Source organism: Phocoena sinus, chromosome 3 (genome assembly GCF_008692025.1).
Source record: "Phocoena sinus isolate mPhoSin1 chromosome 3, mPhoSin1.pri, whole genome shotgun sequence".
Lineage (NCBI taxonomy): Eukaryota > Metazoa > Chordata > Mammalia > Artiodactyla > Phocoenidae > Phocoena > Phocoena sinus.
The window spans coordinates 14,254,201-14,273,079 of record NC_045765.1 but is presented as its reverse complement, the minus strand read 5'-3'; the positions used below and the strand labels follow the sequence as shown (position 1 = coordinate 14,273,079).

Sequence of the window (18,879 nt, the reverse complement as noted above, 5' to 3'; positions counted from 1 at the left end):
ACCCTGACTAGCAGCAACATGTATATTTCTACTCATCAGCTCAAACCTACAACACGCACAAATAAGCTTTGGAATTGCCTTTTTTTTCCCAAAGAAAATCATATTCATACATGTACACATACACATCTATTGATACATAGGCAAAGGTCTCGCTTTTTCCCATTTTGGCTATACTGAGCCTTTTAAGCCTTTGCTGGCGTTTTGGTTCATACACTGGGGTCGTTGTATTTGTTCCGTCTAGAGGAAGCGGGAGAGCAAAGCACTGACTGGGTATCCAGGAAGCCGCCCAGGACCCAGTCCTGTGGCCACGAGGGCGCCTCACCACATGGCCAGGGCGGGGTCCGAGGGCTCATAGGGTTGTAACCAGGTGTCACTGTCCTCCTCTTCGGGGACGCGTTTCTCTCTAACTGGCAATGGGCAGATGGTAAGTGGATCTGGGTGTTCGCTGCCGTCATGGGCTCTAGGCCTGAAATACGCGCAGAGTGCCCCAGAAAAGGTGTCCGTGAAGGTGAAGATGTGGGAGCCATTGGATACATTGAAGAAGGACAGCTTTCCCGCCTCGCAGTCCAGAAAGATGCCCACGCACCGGGGTGGCACGCGCATGGTGAGCGCGATGCGGTGCGGGTCCAGCACGAAGTACTCGCAGCCGTTCCACAGCCCCATCACCCAGTAGCCACCCGCCGGGCTCAGGCGCGCCTGCCCGGCGCGCGGCACCGCTGCCAGGCACGCACCTAGGAACCAGCGGCTGCGGCGGCCCACGTGCACCTCCCAGTAGTGGCGGCCCGTGGAGAAGCGCTCCCGGCTTAGAACGCACATCTGCTCGGAGAACCGCTGGGGGTCACCGGCCGCTGAGCCTGGCGCCATCCTGCGGCAGGACACGCTCTTGCCATCCTCGGAGACCTCCAGGCTGGGGTGGGCGGAGCCAGGATCCAGGGTCACATCCACTGCGCAGAGGCATATGTTTAGTGCAGGTGAAGGACGGTTCTGCCCTTACTCCCACGCCTGTCCCCTCCCCCGACAGGCAAACCCTCTGGCTCTCCTGATGGACCAATCAGTGGAACAGTCACTCCCTGTCCTGCAACCCTCTTCCCACCACCCTGGTACTGAAGGGGCATGAAAGTCACTTCCTAATTTTTGAAAGTGATTAGAGGAATCCCATTTCTTTCCTGAACCGGAAGGTTCTTGAATTCCATGGTGCCATGCAGAGCAGAGAGAGCAAATGAGGTAGGTTTGTGGGGATAGAGGTGGGCTCACTTTCCCCAAGACCTGATCAACCGGAAGGCGCTTAGGGCTGATTTTGTCCCGGCTGCTCTCACTACCCTGTGTGACCATGAAATCACTAGTGAGCTCTGGGACTTTTTTACAGCAATTTTAGGATTTTAAAACTGTAGGGGACCTCTGAGGTCATCTAGTCCGGTACCCTGCACTCCAACACCCCATCCCCCCCCCAAAACACACCCATTTGATGGATAGGAACCCTCTGTCGGATGATGTGGGAGGTTCCTTACAAACTCTGTATTCTCTCCTGCAAAGAGGCCCTAGTAGCAACCTTTCTGCCAGTTGGAAACAAATCTAGTAAAACCCAGAAAGCTAGGTGCGTGTGGGAGCATGTGTGCACACAAACGTGTGCACGTGTGAGTGCAATCACGTTAATGCATGTGAGCATGTATGTGTGCAGGCGTATGTGTCATATTATGTGTTTTATAAGTGAGCTTTTGTGTCTGTGTGTGGGGCCCATACTGGACTCCTGGACAGACCCTTCCTCTAATCTCAGTTCTGGATACCTCCGTTCTACTTAAGATCCAGCCAACCCAGTTCACAAGGCACAGTTCCTTGGCTTCAATTACCTGCATGTTGTTGAGCTGCTCTCCACTCTGAAACCAAACAGACAGGAAAAAGAAGCTCAGAGGTCTGGGTCAGTAACCCTAGAACCTTGAGGGAGGCTCAAAATGCAAAAGGGACGCCTACAAACTAAGTAACCTCGTTCCCACCATGATAGCTGGCTTGGATCCAGACCGGCCTGGGTCCACCACGGCATCTTCCCCGGAATTTGGGATTGGGTAGGGGGCTGGTGTCAGTGCTGGCTTGTACCAAAGCTGTGTACAGGCTGGAGTTGTGCTGGGAACAGTGGGATGACAGAGTATGTGGGCAAAGAGAACCAATACAAGCAACTGGGATACCTTAAAGGATGGAAATGAAGCCTCAATCTCTGACTGGCTTAGTCTCCAGGAGGCCCAGCTGAGCCTGGCTCCTGTCCTAAGACATCCTCTGGACACCCTGTCTTGCCCTCTTTCTTAACATGAGCCATTCTGTGTGGATGTCTGTTTTGTTTTATCTTGTTCTATTTTACAACAAAGAGAGCACCAAAGTCACAAAATGCAAAAGCAATAGAAGACATTTTCAGAGCTCCATAAATTTACAGCAAGGCCTTGCAACCCTGATTTTGCATCAGAATAACCAGTAGATCTTTAAAAATATAGAGCTTTTGCATAGAATAACTTAATTCGATAAAGGTGTCAATTCTCCCTAAATTTATCTATAAATTCAAAGCAATCCCATATAAAACTACTTTTGGATTTTTTTAGAAACTTCATAAATTTATCCTAAAATTTATATTTTAAAGAGGTCCATTAACTTTAAAAAGGAAGGGGAAATGGAGGAGGACTTGCGCTTTCAGGTACTTTAAAGGCCAAAATAATATGTGATCAAAAGACAGACCCATGAAGACATGGGAACTGAATATGCACTAAAGGTGATACCCAAATCAATGGGGAAATCATGGATGGTGTAGAAGGTGGTATTGGGAAAACTGACACTTGCTGGATTCTTGTCTAACACTACATACCTAAAATGGTGAATTTCAGATGGATTAAAAACCTGCACATAACACATATACAGTGAGTAGAAGAAAATGTAAGAGACTGTCTTTGTGACCTAAATGTGAGGAAGATCTTCTTCAACAAAACTTCAGAAACACAAGCCATTAAGGTAAAAATGTGATGCATTAGCTTTTATCAAAATTGGTTATTTCTTTTCAATAAGGGGCACCATTGGACAAAGCTAATAGCAGGTGACGGAAGAGAAGAAGGAATTCACAATGTATAATAACAATGAGGGATTAATATCCTATGTGTATATATCATATTCTACAATAATAATAATATCGCATGAAGGATGCCTGCAAACCAAAAGGCTCCATCCCCCAGCACTGACACCAGCCCTGTCTTGTGAAATCAACAAGAAAAAGATAGCAATGCCATATGGAAAACAGGCAAAGGACAGGAACTGGTAATTTTCAGAAGAGGAAGCCCCAAAAGCCAGCTAGCATATAAAGAGATGCTCAAGCTTCTTAGTGTCCAGAGGAGTGCAAACCGAAAGAACAATTACTTGTCCCCATTGACTGGTAAACTTAGAAAGCTGGCTCACACGGGATGTGGGCACATGGAGCCGCCATGCACTGCGTGAAGGATGATGGTGCTACCTGCAGGAGATCCTTCTATCCCACTTAGTGACACATCCCCCATGGGCCAGCAGTTCCCCGCTTGGGTATACATCCCAGAGAAATCTCCACACAGAGCCAGAAGGCAACACATTTTCAGATATTTATTCAGCCTTGTTTGTGGTGGTATAGAGTTAGAAGCAGGCTGGATGTCTACTCCAGGAGGGTGGCTAGCTCAAAGGGAGTGCTCTGCAGCAAGGAGATACAGACTAGATTTACATGTGGCAGCAGGCATGGATAGTAAAACACAGCAATGAGTGAGATAAGCAAGGAACAGCACGAGACTGTAAATGTCTTTACAGAAACTAAAGTGCACCGCACAAAACAGAAATTCACCTCTTGCAAGAATACATACAAAATAAAGATACACATTAGACTGTTTGTTTTATGGGGGAAATGGAGGAAGGTACAGGGAGAAATAATTACATATAAGGTAACATGCCTTATATTTACATATAAGGTAACTCTCACCAGGAGTGAGGGTCTTTGAGGGGGGACACCAGGAATCTAGGTGATTCTGATGTGCAACCAGGATTGGCACCAATGATTTACCGTATGCTTACACTTCAGGACAATATAAAAATAACTATAAAAGTAAAACTCAAATATAACCTATACCAAGCAACACAGATTAGTACATGTGTGTAGCTATGGAACAAACCAGAATGAAGCATAGTTGATTAGTCAGAGCAGGTGACTGGGATGCTGAGATGTGACGTGGACAGTGGGAGGAAAACAGGCTTCACTCACCAGCCTGGCCTTCAGCCCTTCTCCAGTCTGAAGTAGCCAAGGAAAAACAGAATTAGAACAGCAGGTCCCTGCAGCTTCCCTGTTCACACGTCAAATTTTGCACCCACCCCTGCGCCTCTCCCCTTTCTCCTGCCACCCACACGGCCAGCGGAGTTCCAGCCTGGCCGTCATACCTGGTTGGGAGATAAGACGAACATACACGGATAACCACATGCTACAAGGTAGACAAGAAATAGTTCTAAGGGGGGGTCACTTACCCAGCTCCACTTGAAGTTTCCCTGTAAGCAGAACACACAGAGAAAACATCAGCCTTTGGATGAGTGGAACCACCTTCCCAAGGCAGTTAGGTTTCTTAATCTTAAACCACTGCTCAACCCAACCCCATCCTAGATGCTGCATCACCCATCTGCAGGATTCTTTTTTTGTTTTGCAGTACGCGGGCCTCTCACTGTTGTGGCCTCTCCTGTTGCAGAGCACAGGCTCCGGATGCGCAGGCTCAGTGGCCATGGCTCACGGGCCCAGCCGCTCCGCGGCATGTGGGATCCTCCCGGACCGGGGCACGAACCCGTGTCCTCTGCATCGGCAGGCGGACTCTCAACCACTGCGCCACCAGGGAAGCCCATCTGCAGGATTCTTACACCTCATCCTATTCTTTGCTCTAAGGCAGAAATCTGCACAGCGCTGGGAAAGGGAAAACTGGTCTTGCTACTGAAGAACCTCCTTCAAGGGTTCTGGTCTGGTTTGGAGAGGCTACTGCTCACTTGCCCTGTAATACAAGCTTTTCCTGGGGAGGAAGTCCTGTGTAAGTCCAGGCACTGAATACACCCTGCAGGAGCCTCAGGGTCACTTACTAGGTACATTATTTAAAGAACTAGGAGGACATCACACTCAATTATTTCCCCAGGCCAGATACCAAAACTCTAATATTTTGCCACTAGAAACGCATTCCTCTGATTTCTCTAATCTTTGTCTTTTAAAAGTAAGATTGGGAAAGGCAACAATATACCCTAATTCGGCCTATGATGTTAATGAATTATTGTGGCTCTTTTTGTTGTTTGGTTGATTGCCTTTTTTGTTTTTGTTTTCCCCTCCATGACTAGGTAGACTGCAAGACAAGCTTCAACTTTACTGTTTTGTCTGGTGTTTTACTGGGGCAGACAAGGTGGTTCTCAAGGTCTTCCCCCACCCGCGGTGGCCTTCTCCTCTCCTCTATCCCCTCTTCCTTTGGATTCACTCTTCCCTCCTCCCCCCACATGGTTTCAAGGTGCTGAGTCCCCCTGGGAAGAAAAGTGGATTTGATAAATTGCTTTCACTTTGGTGCAAATTAAAGCTGGCTTCCTTCCCAGTGACATTTGCATTAAAAAGAGGTTAGCCTAGGAAGATGAACCAGAAGGAGTAGACCTTTTACAGTGGAATTGTAAGTGAATTGTACAATTTACAGGAGAGGGCCTGGCAGAGTCTTTCCAGAGGGTCTTAGGTCAGGCTTCCTTGGCAGGTGCACACGAATCGATTTCGGAGGGGAAAGGCGGGAGGCGCAGGGGGATGGATTTCGAATTAGAGCGCTGCCATCCATTGCTCTCCAAAGGGGGCCTAAAATCACTGAACCCCTGCTTCCACCGTGTGCCAGGGTTAACCCCCTAGCCCACAGCCAGCACCGTGGGCATGGCACCCAGAACTTACTCAGCTCTTCTGTGAGTTTCCCTGGAGAAAGAAACGAAGAAAAGAGGAAAATCTACATGGATCACTGAGGCCTTGCATCTCCAAAGTGCACAGACTTGGAACCCCATGTGCTCTGGAGAACCAGTTTGAGCTGGACTCGAGGGAGGAGCAGGCTCCGAGGCAGGAGAAGTGGAAGAAAGCCTCTGCCACCCCCCGCTCCCCCGCCCACCCCCGTCTCTGCCCTCTCCCAACCCCCCCCAACCCCCCCCCCCCCCCGCTGTGACCTACGCGTCTTCTTCACCCAGCGTCCCCACTTCTGCGAGTCAGGGATGTGCGCGAAGAGCGCGTCTTTCCCTCTGATTACCTTTGTCCTTCTCCGCCTGCTTCTTCAGCTTTTCTGCAAGGAAGAAAAAAGGGGAGCAGACGTGAGTGTGCGCGCTCCCCTGTTTCCACGACCCATGCCAGCCCTGCCTCCGCAGGATGGCCCCTCAGCTGTGCCCCGCTGTGGCCGCCTCCACCACTTTGCTCTTGGGCAAAGCCAACTCCAGGAGGGCAGCCCCCAGCCTGCCTGGTACCTTGGGACCTCCGTTGCCTCCGAAAGAAGTACAGCGCCAGCGTCGGGAGGAGAGCCAAGACGAGCAGCGGTCCCACCAGAGTCCCGAGGAAAGCTCTCTTCCAGGGAGAGGTTCCGGGTAAAAATACGTCTGGAAAACACCCCACATGGAGTTGTCTCGATTTGGTCTTCGCTAAACATGAGAAGACTAGTCTAGACACTGCGTGCCGGAAAACCTTCCCAGCGCCTGGTTGACGCTTCCTGGGCCCCAGCATAGCCCTCTGTAAAACGGGCCTGAGAACCAATCTGCAGTGCTCTAGAGAGAGGTAGCGTCAGAGGACCAGCGGCGAACTTGAACTTCCGCAGCGCAGAGGAAAACACTGCAAACTGAAGGATGCGAAAGGAAGGCGCTGATGGGCTCTGCCCACTCCTCCAGCTTAGAACTTCTGTGACCACAGCCCTGACCTTCCTCTACTTCTTCCTACTCTTGCTTTACATCTAAAGGCATGACAGTCCAAGGTGTTGATACCTGAAACCCAGTGAATAACTGCTCTCTACCACTCTGACGAATCCACACGTCATCTCCCGCTTCTTGCAAACACCTGGCTTCTACTTCTCGTCACACCTTTGGAAGAACTGTTAGCAAAGCTTTGACAGCTGACTGACAGTTCTTCTCCTCCCTCTCCAGGCTTCCTAGGGAGGATCTGCCCAGAGGCAGAATGTGGCTCAGGGTTCGCAAGCACAGTGGCTGGACAGTGAAGAAATGAATGCAAAATAGAGAGCAGCCCTTTAGTAACTCTTGCGACAATTTAATAGAATAATTTTGTGTCTGTTGAAGATAATAAGAAATTGGTGCTTTTATCTCAGTGGTCTTTAAATTTTTTTATCGTAGGAAAATATACGTAACATAAAATTGACTATCTTAACCATTTTAAGCTTATAGGTCAGCAGCCTCAAGTATTTGTCCTTTTGTGTCTGGCTTATTTCATTTAGCATAATGTGTTCTTTCGGTTTTTAATTTTATTTTTCTAGCAGTGCATTTTTATTGTCTTGGTTAAAAGTATTGAGCTACAAAGGATTGGTGCTTCACCACAGGTGTTTTTGAAGCACTGACTTAGGGGTTAAAGGGCTCAGGGTCCTAGGCCTCCCTGACCTGCAATCTCCAGTCTCTCCTGCATCTTTCCAGCTCCTCAGATGGCTACACACATTTCCATCTCAGGACCTTTGCACTTGAATGGCCTCTACCAGAATGGCCTCCTTGCAGATATCCACGTGACCCACACCCTTTGTCAAGGGTAAACACGATTTAAAAACTGGATTTCGCCTGGTGCAAAAACGGAGGGAGATTCCCCTTTCCCTTCTCTTAGAGTATTTCCTTTAGAAAATTTGTAAATTCTTTCTCTATCCCCTCAAGATGTATACAAATCTTTTTGAAAGTTAAATAAGCCCCTTGCCAATTTTAAAACCCAGGAATGTTTTTCTTAAGGAGCTAGAGCCATCTCTTTGAAATGGAAACATCAAGGAGAAAGTACCCCTATCTCCAGGTCTGCTGGGAGTTTCACTTAGGCACCTGGCTCCAAGTTGTAATTATGTGCTTGTCACAGAGATACGAGATATCTTATTTCTCCTTTGGATAAAGACAATTAGCTAACACAGATGTTACTCCTTACCCAATCACCAGGTAAATTTCGGGTGAACTAGGTGTGACACACGGTGCTTATGAGGTCCTCTTACCTGAGGACAAGTTATCGCTTATAAGGGTGAGATTTCTTTCTGTTATGGTAATATCACTATTGATTTGGACCAATGTGCAACATGGCCCATAGGTTGGGTTTATCCTCAAGACTTAAAACAATTAGAGCCATGCACGTTAAATCCTTCAAATGGGTGCCTCACGATAAAACTTTGATCCTATATAATGGTCTTCCTTTGAACTCAGTGCCTAACGGTCTTCGTCCCTGATTCACCATTTTTCAATCCATATATACACTCCACCCCGCCTTAGCCTGCTTCCCTGCTTCATGTTTCTCTGTCTCAGATAACATCTTCTAACGTGCTGTAATTTATTCTTTTGTGTATCTGTTTCCCCTGCTGGAATGTGGACCTGAGGCCAAGGGTTTGGGGAACATTGTGGGTGATTAATAAATATTGTTTGAGGGATAAAATTAGGAACACATGGGCTCTCATGATGCCCTCTAATAACTAGAGTTTCTGGATTTTAGTGCCTGGTCTTTGGTTCATAATGTTGGCTTTCTGGGACCTCCCCCAATTACTGTTTGGGTTGTCAGTTGTACACTCAGTAGGTTCCTGAGATTACGGCTGACTTTCAAGGTGTCAGGTTTAGCCCACCCCATACACAGCCAGGCTCCAGTGCCACTGTGTCCCAATAGATGGTCTCTGGGATAATGGACATGGAGAACTTGAAGACTAGGAAGATGACGGTGCGCTGGCACCCACTGACCTGCTATCTGGACCACGAACTCTTTCTTCTGGCCCAGGAGGGGGTTCTGGATGGAGCAGGACACATTGCTGTGGGCCCCCCCTTGGACGACCACAGAGGTTTCCAGACTGAACAGGCCTTGGGCATCCTTGACGATGACTTCGGTCTCTGGAGGCAGGCATCGTCCCTGATGGTCTGTCCACTGAGACTGTGGCTTGGGGTACCAGCCACTGGAGCTGCACCTTAGCTGAATGCCTCCCTGCTTGAAGCCCTCAAGGGAGATGTAAGGGTCCGAGCCCAGCCCTGAGAGAGGCAGGAAGAGTGGGAATGATGAGGCTCCTTCCCAGAAGTTGTATGCGAAGTTCATGCCACCATTCACCCTCTGCAGTCACCATGAGGCATCGTGACTGTGACTGCTCTTAACACACTTGCGGGCTTGCAGCCCTCCACCAGTGGACTATAAATGATGGGCTAAATCACCGGTGGCATGTGGGGACAGCACTACCTCTGAAGGGCATTTTAAAATAGGGAAGGGCTACTAATATTTAGTCATATAATGCAAGGGACAGTCCCCCTAGAATGAAGAGTAATCCCACCCCAAAGTTCAATAGATTGTCTTTTCTCTCTCTTGAATCCCACTGGCACTCAAGTGGCTTTGTTATATATACTTCTTTATCTCTCTATCCAAGTAAGCTAGCTTTATATTTTGAATATGCAAAACACTAAGATGGTTTAAACATCAATACTGTAAAAAACAGTAGATCAAAAAAGCCCCAGGGGCTTCCCTGGTGGCGCAGTGTTTGGGAGTCTGCCTGCCGATGCAGGGGACACGGGTTCGTGCCCCGGTCTGGGAAGATCCCACATGCCGTGAAGCGGCTAGGCCTGTGCGTCCGGAGCCTGTGGTTCACAACGATGAGAGGCCCACGTACCGCAACAACAACAACAAAAAAAAGGTGGGGACTTCCCTGGTGGCACAGTGGTTAAGAATCCGCCTGCCAGTTCAGGGGACATGGGTTCGAGCCCTGGTCCAGGAAGATCCCACATGCTGCGGAGCAACTAAGCCCATGCGCCACAACTACTGAGCCTGTGCTCTAGAGCTTATGTGCCACAACTACTGAAGCCCATGTGCTACAACTACTGAAGCCTGCGCGCCTAGAGCCCGCGCTCCGCAACGAGAAGCCACCGCAATGAGAAGCCCGCGCACCGCAACGAAGAGTAGCCCCCGCTCCCCGCAGCTAGAGAAAGCCCACGCGCAGCAAGGAAGATCCAATGCAGCCATAAATAAATAAATAAATAAATAAAGGTAGGAGGGGGCCTGCTTCCCTACACCTCCACCAAGAGTGTGTGATCCAAATATTGAATGTTTGCCAATCTGATGGGTAAAAAAATTGTATCTCTGTAGCTTTAATTTGCCTTTTTCTCACTATGAGTAAAAGTAATAATCTTTTCTTATGTTTCAGGGCCATTTGTGTATCTTTTTTGTGTGCATTTTTTTGTTCATTTTCTAATGAATCTTTCTTTTTAATACTTTTCTTTTTAAAATTAGAGATATTTTCCCTTTCTCTGTTCTTTTCTGTCTACTCTTGACCTGTTTCCAAATGGACCATTTTCTCCTCTCTGTTGGGGCTTGACCAGGTCACGCACCTGCCACCTCCAGCTCCCAGACCGCTTCCCCAGTGAAGTCGCTGGAGAGGAAGCGGCACCCGTATGGACCCTCGTCGGCGGGGACCACGGGGTGGAGCCTCAGGGTCACGCTGCCATCAGCGATCTCGTCCGTGACGAGTTCGGTCCTGTTCTGGAACTGCGCCATCTGCTGGCCATAGAACTCCTGCCGTTCCCGGTACAGGTGCACCACGTCAGAGGTCCGGCTCCGGAACCAGCGGATCTCCATGTGCTCGGCGTCCCGGTACGGCGACAGGTGGCACGAGAATTCCACCTCATCCCCGACGTGTGCCAGAATGGGTTCCCCATGGCCTACCACCCTGAATTCCTCTAGGACGAGAACCCAGACAATGGTCCAAATCAGCACTCCTCAAATATGATTTTTTGCAGTAAACCATTCAAATGACAAAGGTGAGACGCTCTACAGGATGACCGGTCCGGTTGCTTGAACAAGTAATTGTCATGAAAAAGTTGAGTGTGCCACATTAAAAAATACACAAGGAACATTACAACCAGATACAAATGTGTGGTGCTGGACTGGTAGCTGGTTTGAACCTACCAACTGCAAATATTATTTTGGGGACAGTTATGTAAATATGGCCAGGGCATTAAATTAAATGGAATCTTTGGCAAAAAAAAAAAGCAAGTTTCAAAACCATATGTACACTCTCCTCTTATTTGATTAAAAATTTGACATATTTGTATAAATGTGCAGAATAAAAGACCTGAAGGGAAATAGACCAAATTATTGGTAGTGATAATTTCTGCCTGGTGGGAATAGATGTTTTCTTATTTTTGCTTTGTCTGATTTTCTAACATTTTATAATGCACATGGACAGCTTCTGTAATAACAAAGGGTATTAAAGTAATCCGGGGGGGGCTCCTTGTTTCATGGGTTTTCCTATCTAAGGCCAAACCCTGCTTTCAAGATTTTAATTTATCTGGATCTTTCATTTGATTGTTCTCTGCAGTGATGTCTCTGTATGGCTCCTCTACTCCCTGTTTTCTGCAATTTCCATGAGAGTTGCTATTCCTGCTGCAGTGCCTCTCTACCCAGCATGACTTCATTCTTTTTTCTGGCTTCTGTACACCTCCTTTCCTTCTTTCAAAGCTCAGCTTAAGGGCTTCCCTGGTGGCGCAGTGGTTGAGAGTCCGCCTGCCGATGCTGGGGATACGGGTTCGTGCCCCAGTTCGGGAAGATCCCACGTCCCGCGGAGTGGCTGGGCCCATGAGCCATGGCCGCTGAGCCTGCTCATCCGGAGCCTGTGCTCCGCAACGGGAGAGGCCACAGCAGTGAGGCCCGTGTACCGCAAAAAAAAAATAAAAATAAAAAAAAAATCTCAGCTTAATCCCACCCTAAATTCTTCCTTTATGAATCTCTCCCATCCTTCACTTTGCCCATATAGCATGGGGGCACCTTTCTTCACTCCATTTGAGAACCCTTGTTGCCCACTGGGTGTAGCCCTGATACCATCCCTACCAGCTTCCCTCTCCAGGTTCTCTCCAGCTGTCCCTGCCCCCGTGCCTGACACCTGGCCCTCTTCCTGGGCACAGCCTGCCTCAGTTTACTCTCCATCTGTCATCTTCCTGGAGAATGTGCATCCTGCAAGGCTCTACTCAAATAATACCTCTTTTCTATGGCCCTTCATGGCTTTCTGGAAAAAACAAACTGGTCTCTTAGTTATGCTCCCAAATCCTTGGGTACATTTCTCTTGCAGCTCTGGTCACACAGCTGGACAGCCGTGTATGTCACGTCTGTCCCCCTCCCTTGAATGACTGAGGATCTGGGCTGTGCCTAGTCACCTTGGTATCCCTGGTTTCCAGCTCAGGGAATTAGGGAATTGTATTTGCATAACTAGTTTACACTCTCTGTTAGTTGCTTCTTTCATGAGAGATGGTGAGATTAGGATCCTCCCTGCCGTTCAAAAGCTATGGTTTATATGCAGGAGAGGAGTTAAAAATATTTTCCAACTGGTTCAGCCTAAGCACAGACCAATAAGAATCTCCTGGCACCCTGCCGCTATGCCTTCTGCCATGCTTGTGAGCTGTGGAGTTGTGGGTGGCTGCAGGGATGGTGGGGGGGCACTGTGGGGCTGGATGGTGTTTGGGGGCGGTGGCTGTTTAACAACTGGGATGGAAATCTTACATTTTAGCCCCTGGCACAGCCTGGTACCAGGCTACAAGATCTCAGCCCTGGAATCACCTGCAGGAGGGGTGGGAAGAAGCTGAGGTGCTCACGTCCTGGCTGTCTGGGCTACAGATTAGACAGGTTACCTGAGTGCATCTCCCTGGGCTGAAGCAGGAGGAGGAGGTGAGTGAGGAAGGAGAGACTGCTGGGAAGACATACTCGCTGGCAGGAGTCCAGGGAGACTGGGAAATCCATCACTTTTCCTCAGCAGTGGGGGCCACCTGGAGAGGGCAAAGAGGTACTGGAGTGACGCAGGAGAGCTGGAACTCCGTGCATCAGGCCTGACGTCTGTCACTGCCTCAATTATTTTTTGTCTGGTTCTTGCAGGCTCCAGTGCCTGGCTTCTTTTCAATCATAGCCAGATGTGAGAGCTGCTTCTAATTTTAACAGGCGGCACTGCTAATGGCATTGTTGGCCTTGCTTGGACTCACAGAGCTGAGAGAGGACAAGGCCAAAGGGTCCCAGAGGAAGCAGCTTCTGAGCTTCGCATTGTTTAGAGCCAGGAACAGAGCCATGCATTGTGCTGGGGCTGAGCTAGGATTTAGTGACTTTGCCCAAACAAAGGGAAACCTATGAGGATTCCCAGATGCATTTTCCTTCTCTCTGCCCAGCCTTGCTCCCAGTTCCCTTTGACCTGGAACATCAGGTCCACAAAACAGAGGAACAAACACAGAGTTCTAATCTTTCCAAAGTAGGATGCATGCCTGGCTGCCTTTTAACTCCAACCACATCTAGGACACCTTCTTCCATCCCTGAGGCTTCAGGTGGAGCTCCCAGGAGGTCAGCTGGTGACTGTCACTGAGTCAGTAGCATCTTTGAGACCATAGTGATGGTGCCGTCCCATCTAGCCCTCCCCGTGCCTCATCTGTGGCACTGGAGACCCAGACTCAGGCAAGGGCTGTTCCCTCTTCACTCCTGATGCCCCTTTGGGACCTGAAGTAATGCCTCACAGCTTGAGAACCAGTGAGCCTGGGCAGCTGTACATCTTGGGAGATATATAAGCCTCTCCACATTTCTCCTCTATTTAGTTGTGAGACTTTAGACAGATTATGGAACTTGCTGAACCTTAATTTCTTTGCTTAAACAATGGAAGAAACCAGTCCAACTCAGAGGGTTGTTAAGCTTAAGCCTCCTATGGGTGGCATGGGTGCTCTCTAAAGAAAAGTCAGGGACTTCCCTGGTGGTCCAGGGGTTAAGACTCCACGCTTCCAATGCAGGGGGCCCCCGGTTTGACCCCTGGTCAGGTAACTATATCCCACCTGCATGCCACACTAAACTCTCTCATGCCACAACTAAAAGATCCCACATGCCACAACTAAAAAGATTCCGCATGCCCCTAACGAAGATCTCGCATGCGGCAACAAAGATCCCGCGTGCAGCAACTAAGATCTGGCACAGCCAAACAAATAAATAAATATTAAAAAAAAAAAGTCAGCTCCTCTCTCTGCCTCCATCTTCTTCCAGAGGCTGCCTCCCTCTCCTTTCATGCCATCATAGCACCCCCAGAGCAGAAAGCCCCATGCAGTTTCTACTCTCCAGCTCCCCCAGTCTCCCTTCTCCCTCTGTCTGCCACCCCACTCCACTGTTTGGTTTTCCTTTTCCCACAGACCTGTGAGGTGGCACGTGTTCCTGGGGTCCTGTGGCTGCAGAGCCCCAGCCACACTGTCAGGAATATCACTAGCGGAATGTAGATGAAGGACTTTATTTTTTTATTGAAGTATAGTTGACTTACAATGTTGTGTTAATTACTTCTGTACAGCAAAGTGATTCAGTTATACACATATATATATTTTTAATATTTGTTTCCATTATGGTTTATCATAGGATATTGAATATAGGTCTCTGTGCTCTACAGTAGGACCTTGTTTATCCATTCTATATATAAAAGCTTACAGTAAAAAAAAAAAAAAAGTTGAACTCAAAAAGAGTAGAATGTTGGTTACCAGGGGCTGGGAAGGGGAGGGGGGAATGGAGTAAATATTGGTCAAATGGTACAAACTTTCAGTTATAAGTTGAATAAGTTCTAAAGAGCTAATGTACAGCATGGTGATCATAATTAATAATACTGTATGGTATACTTAAATTTTTCTAAGAATAAATTTTTAGTGTTCTCACCACACACAAAAAAAGGTAGCTATGTGAGAAGATGGATATGTTAATTAGCTTGATTGTGATAATCATTTCACAATGAATGCACATATCAAAATATCACATTGTATACTTTAAATATATACAATTTTTATTTGTCAATTACTCCATAAAGCTGAGAGAAAAAAGTATTAGCTTTTAGTAAATTATTTTTCTGCAACTATTCAGGCGGTCATGTATTTTTTTCTTCTTTATTTCCTTTAATCTGTTTTTCAATTGATTTATTTACCTAAATTGACAAAATTCTTAGACTAAAATTGTTAACAATAAAAAAAGAAAGCTTACAGTAGATGAAGGACTTAAAAAGCTGCTGGTCATGCAGCAGAAGACTAGTCTAAGGAGGTGTGCAGGTGAGTTAAAGGAAGGAGGCTCCCTGACTGACCTCTGTGCTGGAAGGACACTGGCTGACACGACTACAGCAGGAGGGAGGGGCAATGGCCTATGAGTCGAGTGGGCCAGGGTCTGCGGGCCCTGCCCTTCCACACGCAGGTGGGAAGACAGAGGGGCAAGCTGGGGGGGGCTCCATTCATGTTTCAGAAGGGACCCCTCAGGGAGGAGATAGGAGTCCCCTCTGAAGTGTGCCTGGCTGAGAGCCAGCAGCTACTGGAATCATTATTCACACAATAACCAGCAGAACAGAGACCTTGGGCCAGGGTCCAGGCTCAGGCTGGACAGTCCAGCCTCTGGCCCTTTTGGCTGATGGCAGGAATGTGTCTGTGACAGGCCTAGAACTGGCAGCAAAGGACATAAAGCCCCATGGGGTGAAGCCAGGAGGGTATATCAGCACCAGCTAATGCCTTCCCAAACAAGAGGGGCTCAGAGAGTGTTTCTGGATCCATCTGGATCGGCCAGACTCTGAGGAATTGGTCAATACTTGCGCTAGGTGCTAACCTGAGTCCTTCCCAAGGCAGCAATGGGGCATTAGACAGGCCCACAGCAGGGGGCAGGGGCACTCCACAGCAGGAGCACGTGCTCCAGTATTTCCAGGCAGGGGGAGGCTGCGACCTGTCAGTCAGTGTGTTCCAGACACTGGAATTACTATCAGGACGGCAGTTCTCTGCTGTGATACATTCATGGGATTTCAGTCACTGAGACTGCAGGGGGAAGAGGTCATAAACACACATATACACATGCATGTGCCCACAGTAATAAAAACTAATATAAATCGAGCGCTTACTATCTACCAAGTACTTACCTATATCAGAAGTATTATCACTATTATTATAGGACCAAATTACAGGCAAGCAAACTGAGGTGCAGGGAGGCCAAGTGACTTGGCCTGGCACACACGGCTAGAAGGTGGTGGAGTGGGAGTTCCTCCCAAGCTCTGCCCTTCTCTTGATACAGATTCCTCACCAGCTGTCGTGTGTCAAAGTTGGGTGCACCCTCAGTTTTCCTGTCCCCCAAACTGTGACCCCTGTTAGGAATCGCCTGGTCACAGACTGCAGTGCTCACCCTGACAGCATCTCACATGCACTGAAGAAGTGGCTTGAGTCCCCATATGTCAGCCACAAGACTAACCAACCAACAAATGCACAAAAATTTAAAAATCCACTTCTGATAAAACAACTTCAAACTGGAGTTTCCCTTAGACCTTATCAACAGCGTCTTCTCTAGCAGGAGGTAATGCCTTGTGGTACCTTTCCTTCCAACACTCAAGGACCTGACTTTAGAGACTTTAATAGGAGAGAGACAGTCTGGCAAATTCTTGAAGGGACTTCAGAAGGGCTGAATGCCCCTTCCTGATCTAAAGGGCACCCTACTCCCCAGTCGCTACTTGAAGTTTGCCTTTTCCAACCTCCCTTTGCAGTTGAAAGTCTCTGATCCTTACCCCTCTGAAGGGAAACACTTTCTGATTTCAGCTATTCGCATCACAGTGTAAATAGATTTCAGATTCTTTTTCTGAAAAGAAAAAGAATGGGGAGGTTTTGCTGAGGAAAGTTGAGACTGGCCACGTTGCATATTTGGGGAAGAGAGAGCACCCAGTGAGGGGAAGGACAGCCAGAAAGGGGGTCTCAGGCTGGAGCTAAGCTCTGCTGGTGGGGTACATGCTCCCTGCTCTCCAGGGAGCCTCTGAAGACGCAAGGAGGAATAAAGGTCGTGCATACCTACGCCAAAGAAATGCTGCTGAAATGCGGCTACCTTCCACCCAAGCCTATCTTTCCTCTTCCTTCTTCTTTCCCTCTCATTTTTTGCCTAGCCTCACTCCAACTCCACTCCAGTTTTCTCCTCCTGCATCCCCAATTCCTAAACAACATTTATGTTCCCCTGATTTCCAGTCCTTCAGCTCTTGAATTTCTCTTTAAAGATTTTTTTTTTTTTTTTTTTTTTGTACCATTGCGAAGCACAGGCTCCGGACGCGCAGGCTCAGCAGCCATGGCTCACGGGCCCAGCCGTTCCACGGCATGTGGGATCCTCCCGGACCGGGGCACGAACCCGTGTCCCCTGCATCGGCAGGCGAACTCTCAACCACTGTGCCACCAGGGAAGCCCCTTTAAAGATGATTATATTCTGCTTTTGCTAATTTGTAAGCTTGGGCTGCGTGTGCTTTGCCCTTCTCCCGTTCTCCGTATCCTAAGCTACGAGCCCCCAGGCATAGGGCTTTTGCACTCTTGCACCCCGCTCCCCTTCTAGCACCTGCTGCAATGCTTTGCCTTTCACAAGCTGTCAATTAATGCTCACTGGCTTGCTTTGGTTTTTATTTGAATAGGTCCACAAGAGGGTTTCCACCCCTTGTCTCTACAGGAGATGAATTGTCCCAAGGAGGGACCCTCTTTGAGGCTTCTCATGGCTTGAGGGGGAAATGGGATGTGTCAGAATCCTTCCTCTTCAATGGGGCTGCCTAAATGGGCATCTCCCCTTGGTCACACTGACATCCCTATCCTGCAGCCAGGTTCAGCTGATAAGATGGTGCCAACCCATCTTGCACTCTCTCCTAAGCCCTCATTTCTGCCTCCCATTTCTGAAAGGTGGTGGGTTGGACAGGCATTGAGAATGAGGCACATACCTGGCAAGTAGCAGCGAAGGGTCCAAAATGGCAGATGAATCCTGGTGATCTCAATTTCCCTGCAAGGGAGACAGTTGTGAAGTATTCAGATTCCAGATGCTAAGGTCTCCTAGACATGGGCTGGCAGTTCAGTTGAGGGGAACCAGCTCATCTTTGACAAAATTACCCACCCACCTTCCACCTTAAGACACAATGCTGCTTGCTCTGCCCTTTGCTATAAAAACCAAGATAGATAGAACAAAACGAGGAAGTCTCTGTCACATCCTGCCTGTGTGAGGAAAACCATGAATTGAATTTCCATGGAAAATGTCCCTCCAAGGTCTTAAAAGGAGGGGAAAAGTATCTATCTAGGAGGTTTGTAGAGACTGCAAACTACAGAGGCTCAGAGCAGGGAAAAATCGCTCCAGCTGGCTGCCCGGGATATCTGGGGCTCCAGGGAGGCAGGATGGCCATGCCTGGCTAGCCTCTCTCTCTTCACCATCATAGCAAAAGATACAGAGACAGGACAGGAATATCCACTAACTAACGGTTAGGAAAGGTCTGGGGCTCAACTCTTACCCAGCTATACCCTCCTCTGCAGGGTAAGGACAGTAAGAAAAATAACCCGGTAACTTTGCCATAAGTAAAACCTGCAAGAGCTGTTCACATACAGCTTGGAAATACAGTGGGGTGCTGTACTGGGATTTCTCTAATGGAGTGGAAATCAAAAAATAAGAAGCAATGACTACCTCACCCCACCTCATTTTGCCATATGCCACTGTGCAACTTTGGTATTAGTGGGAGAGAAGCACAGTGGACCAAGGTGCCAGCCACCTGGCTGTACCCCGACACTGACATCCTTCCTAAGGGACAAGTCAGATCTGTGACATGGGGTAACTCAAGCACATGGAAGAATCCCAGAAATGCCTGTTTGGGGAGGGGTCTGTGCAAGTGCTAGGGTTCCGGGTTAGTGGATGGAGGTGAAAACAGTGAG

The 18,879-nt window shown here is 48.3% G+C and overlaps 1 protein-coding gene across 3 annotated transcripts; it reads right to left on the bottom strand.

Annotated features, from left to right (window-relative positions):
• Positions 1-15: 15 nt before the first annotated feature.
• Positions 16-18,063, bottom strand: BTNL9 (butyrophilin like 9). Of its 3 annotated transcripts, none has more exons than XM_032628081.1 (11): positions 17,907-18,063; positions 12,838-12,972; positions 10,546-10,893; positions 8,923-9,204; positions 6,484-6,612; positions 6,273-6,305; positions 5,930-5,950; positions 4,507-4,527; positions 4,250-4,276; positions 1,848-1,874; positions 16-944 (listed from the first exon to the last, which is right to left on the bottom strand). In XM_032628081.1, the coding sequence occupies exons 2-11, from the start codon at positions 12,944-12,946 to the stop codon at positions 319-321; spliced, it is 1,623 nt and encodes a 540-aa protein (XP_032483972.1). In that variant the 5' UTR covers positions 12,947-12,972; positions 17,907-18,063; the 3' UTR covers positions 16-318. The 3 variants fall into 3 exon arrangements, with proteins under 3 accessions (XP_032483972.1, XP_032483973.1, XP_032483971.1); XM_032628082.1 differs by having other exon boundaries at positions 63-944; positions 12,911-12,972; positions 17,907-17,921; XM_032628080.1 differs by lacking the exon at positions 5,930-5,950 and having other exon boundaries at positions 63-944.
• Between the last annotated feature and the right edge of the window lie 816 nt (positions 18,064-18,879).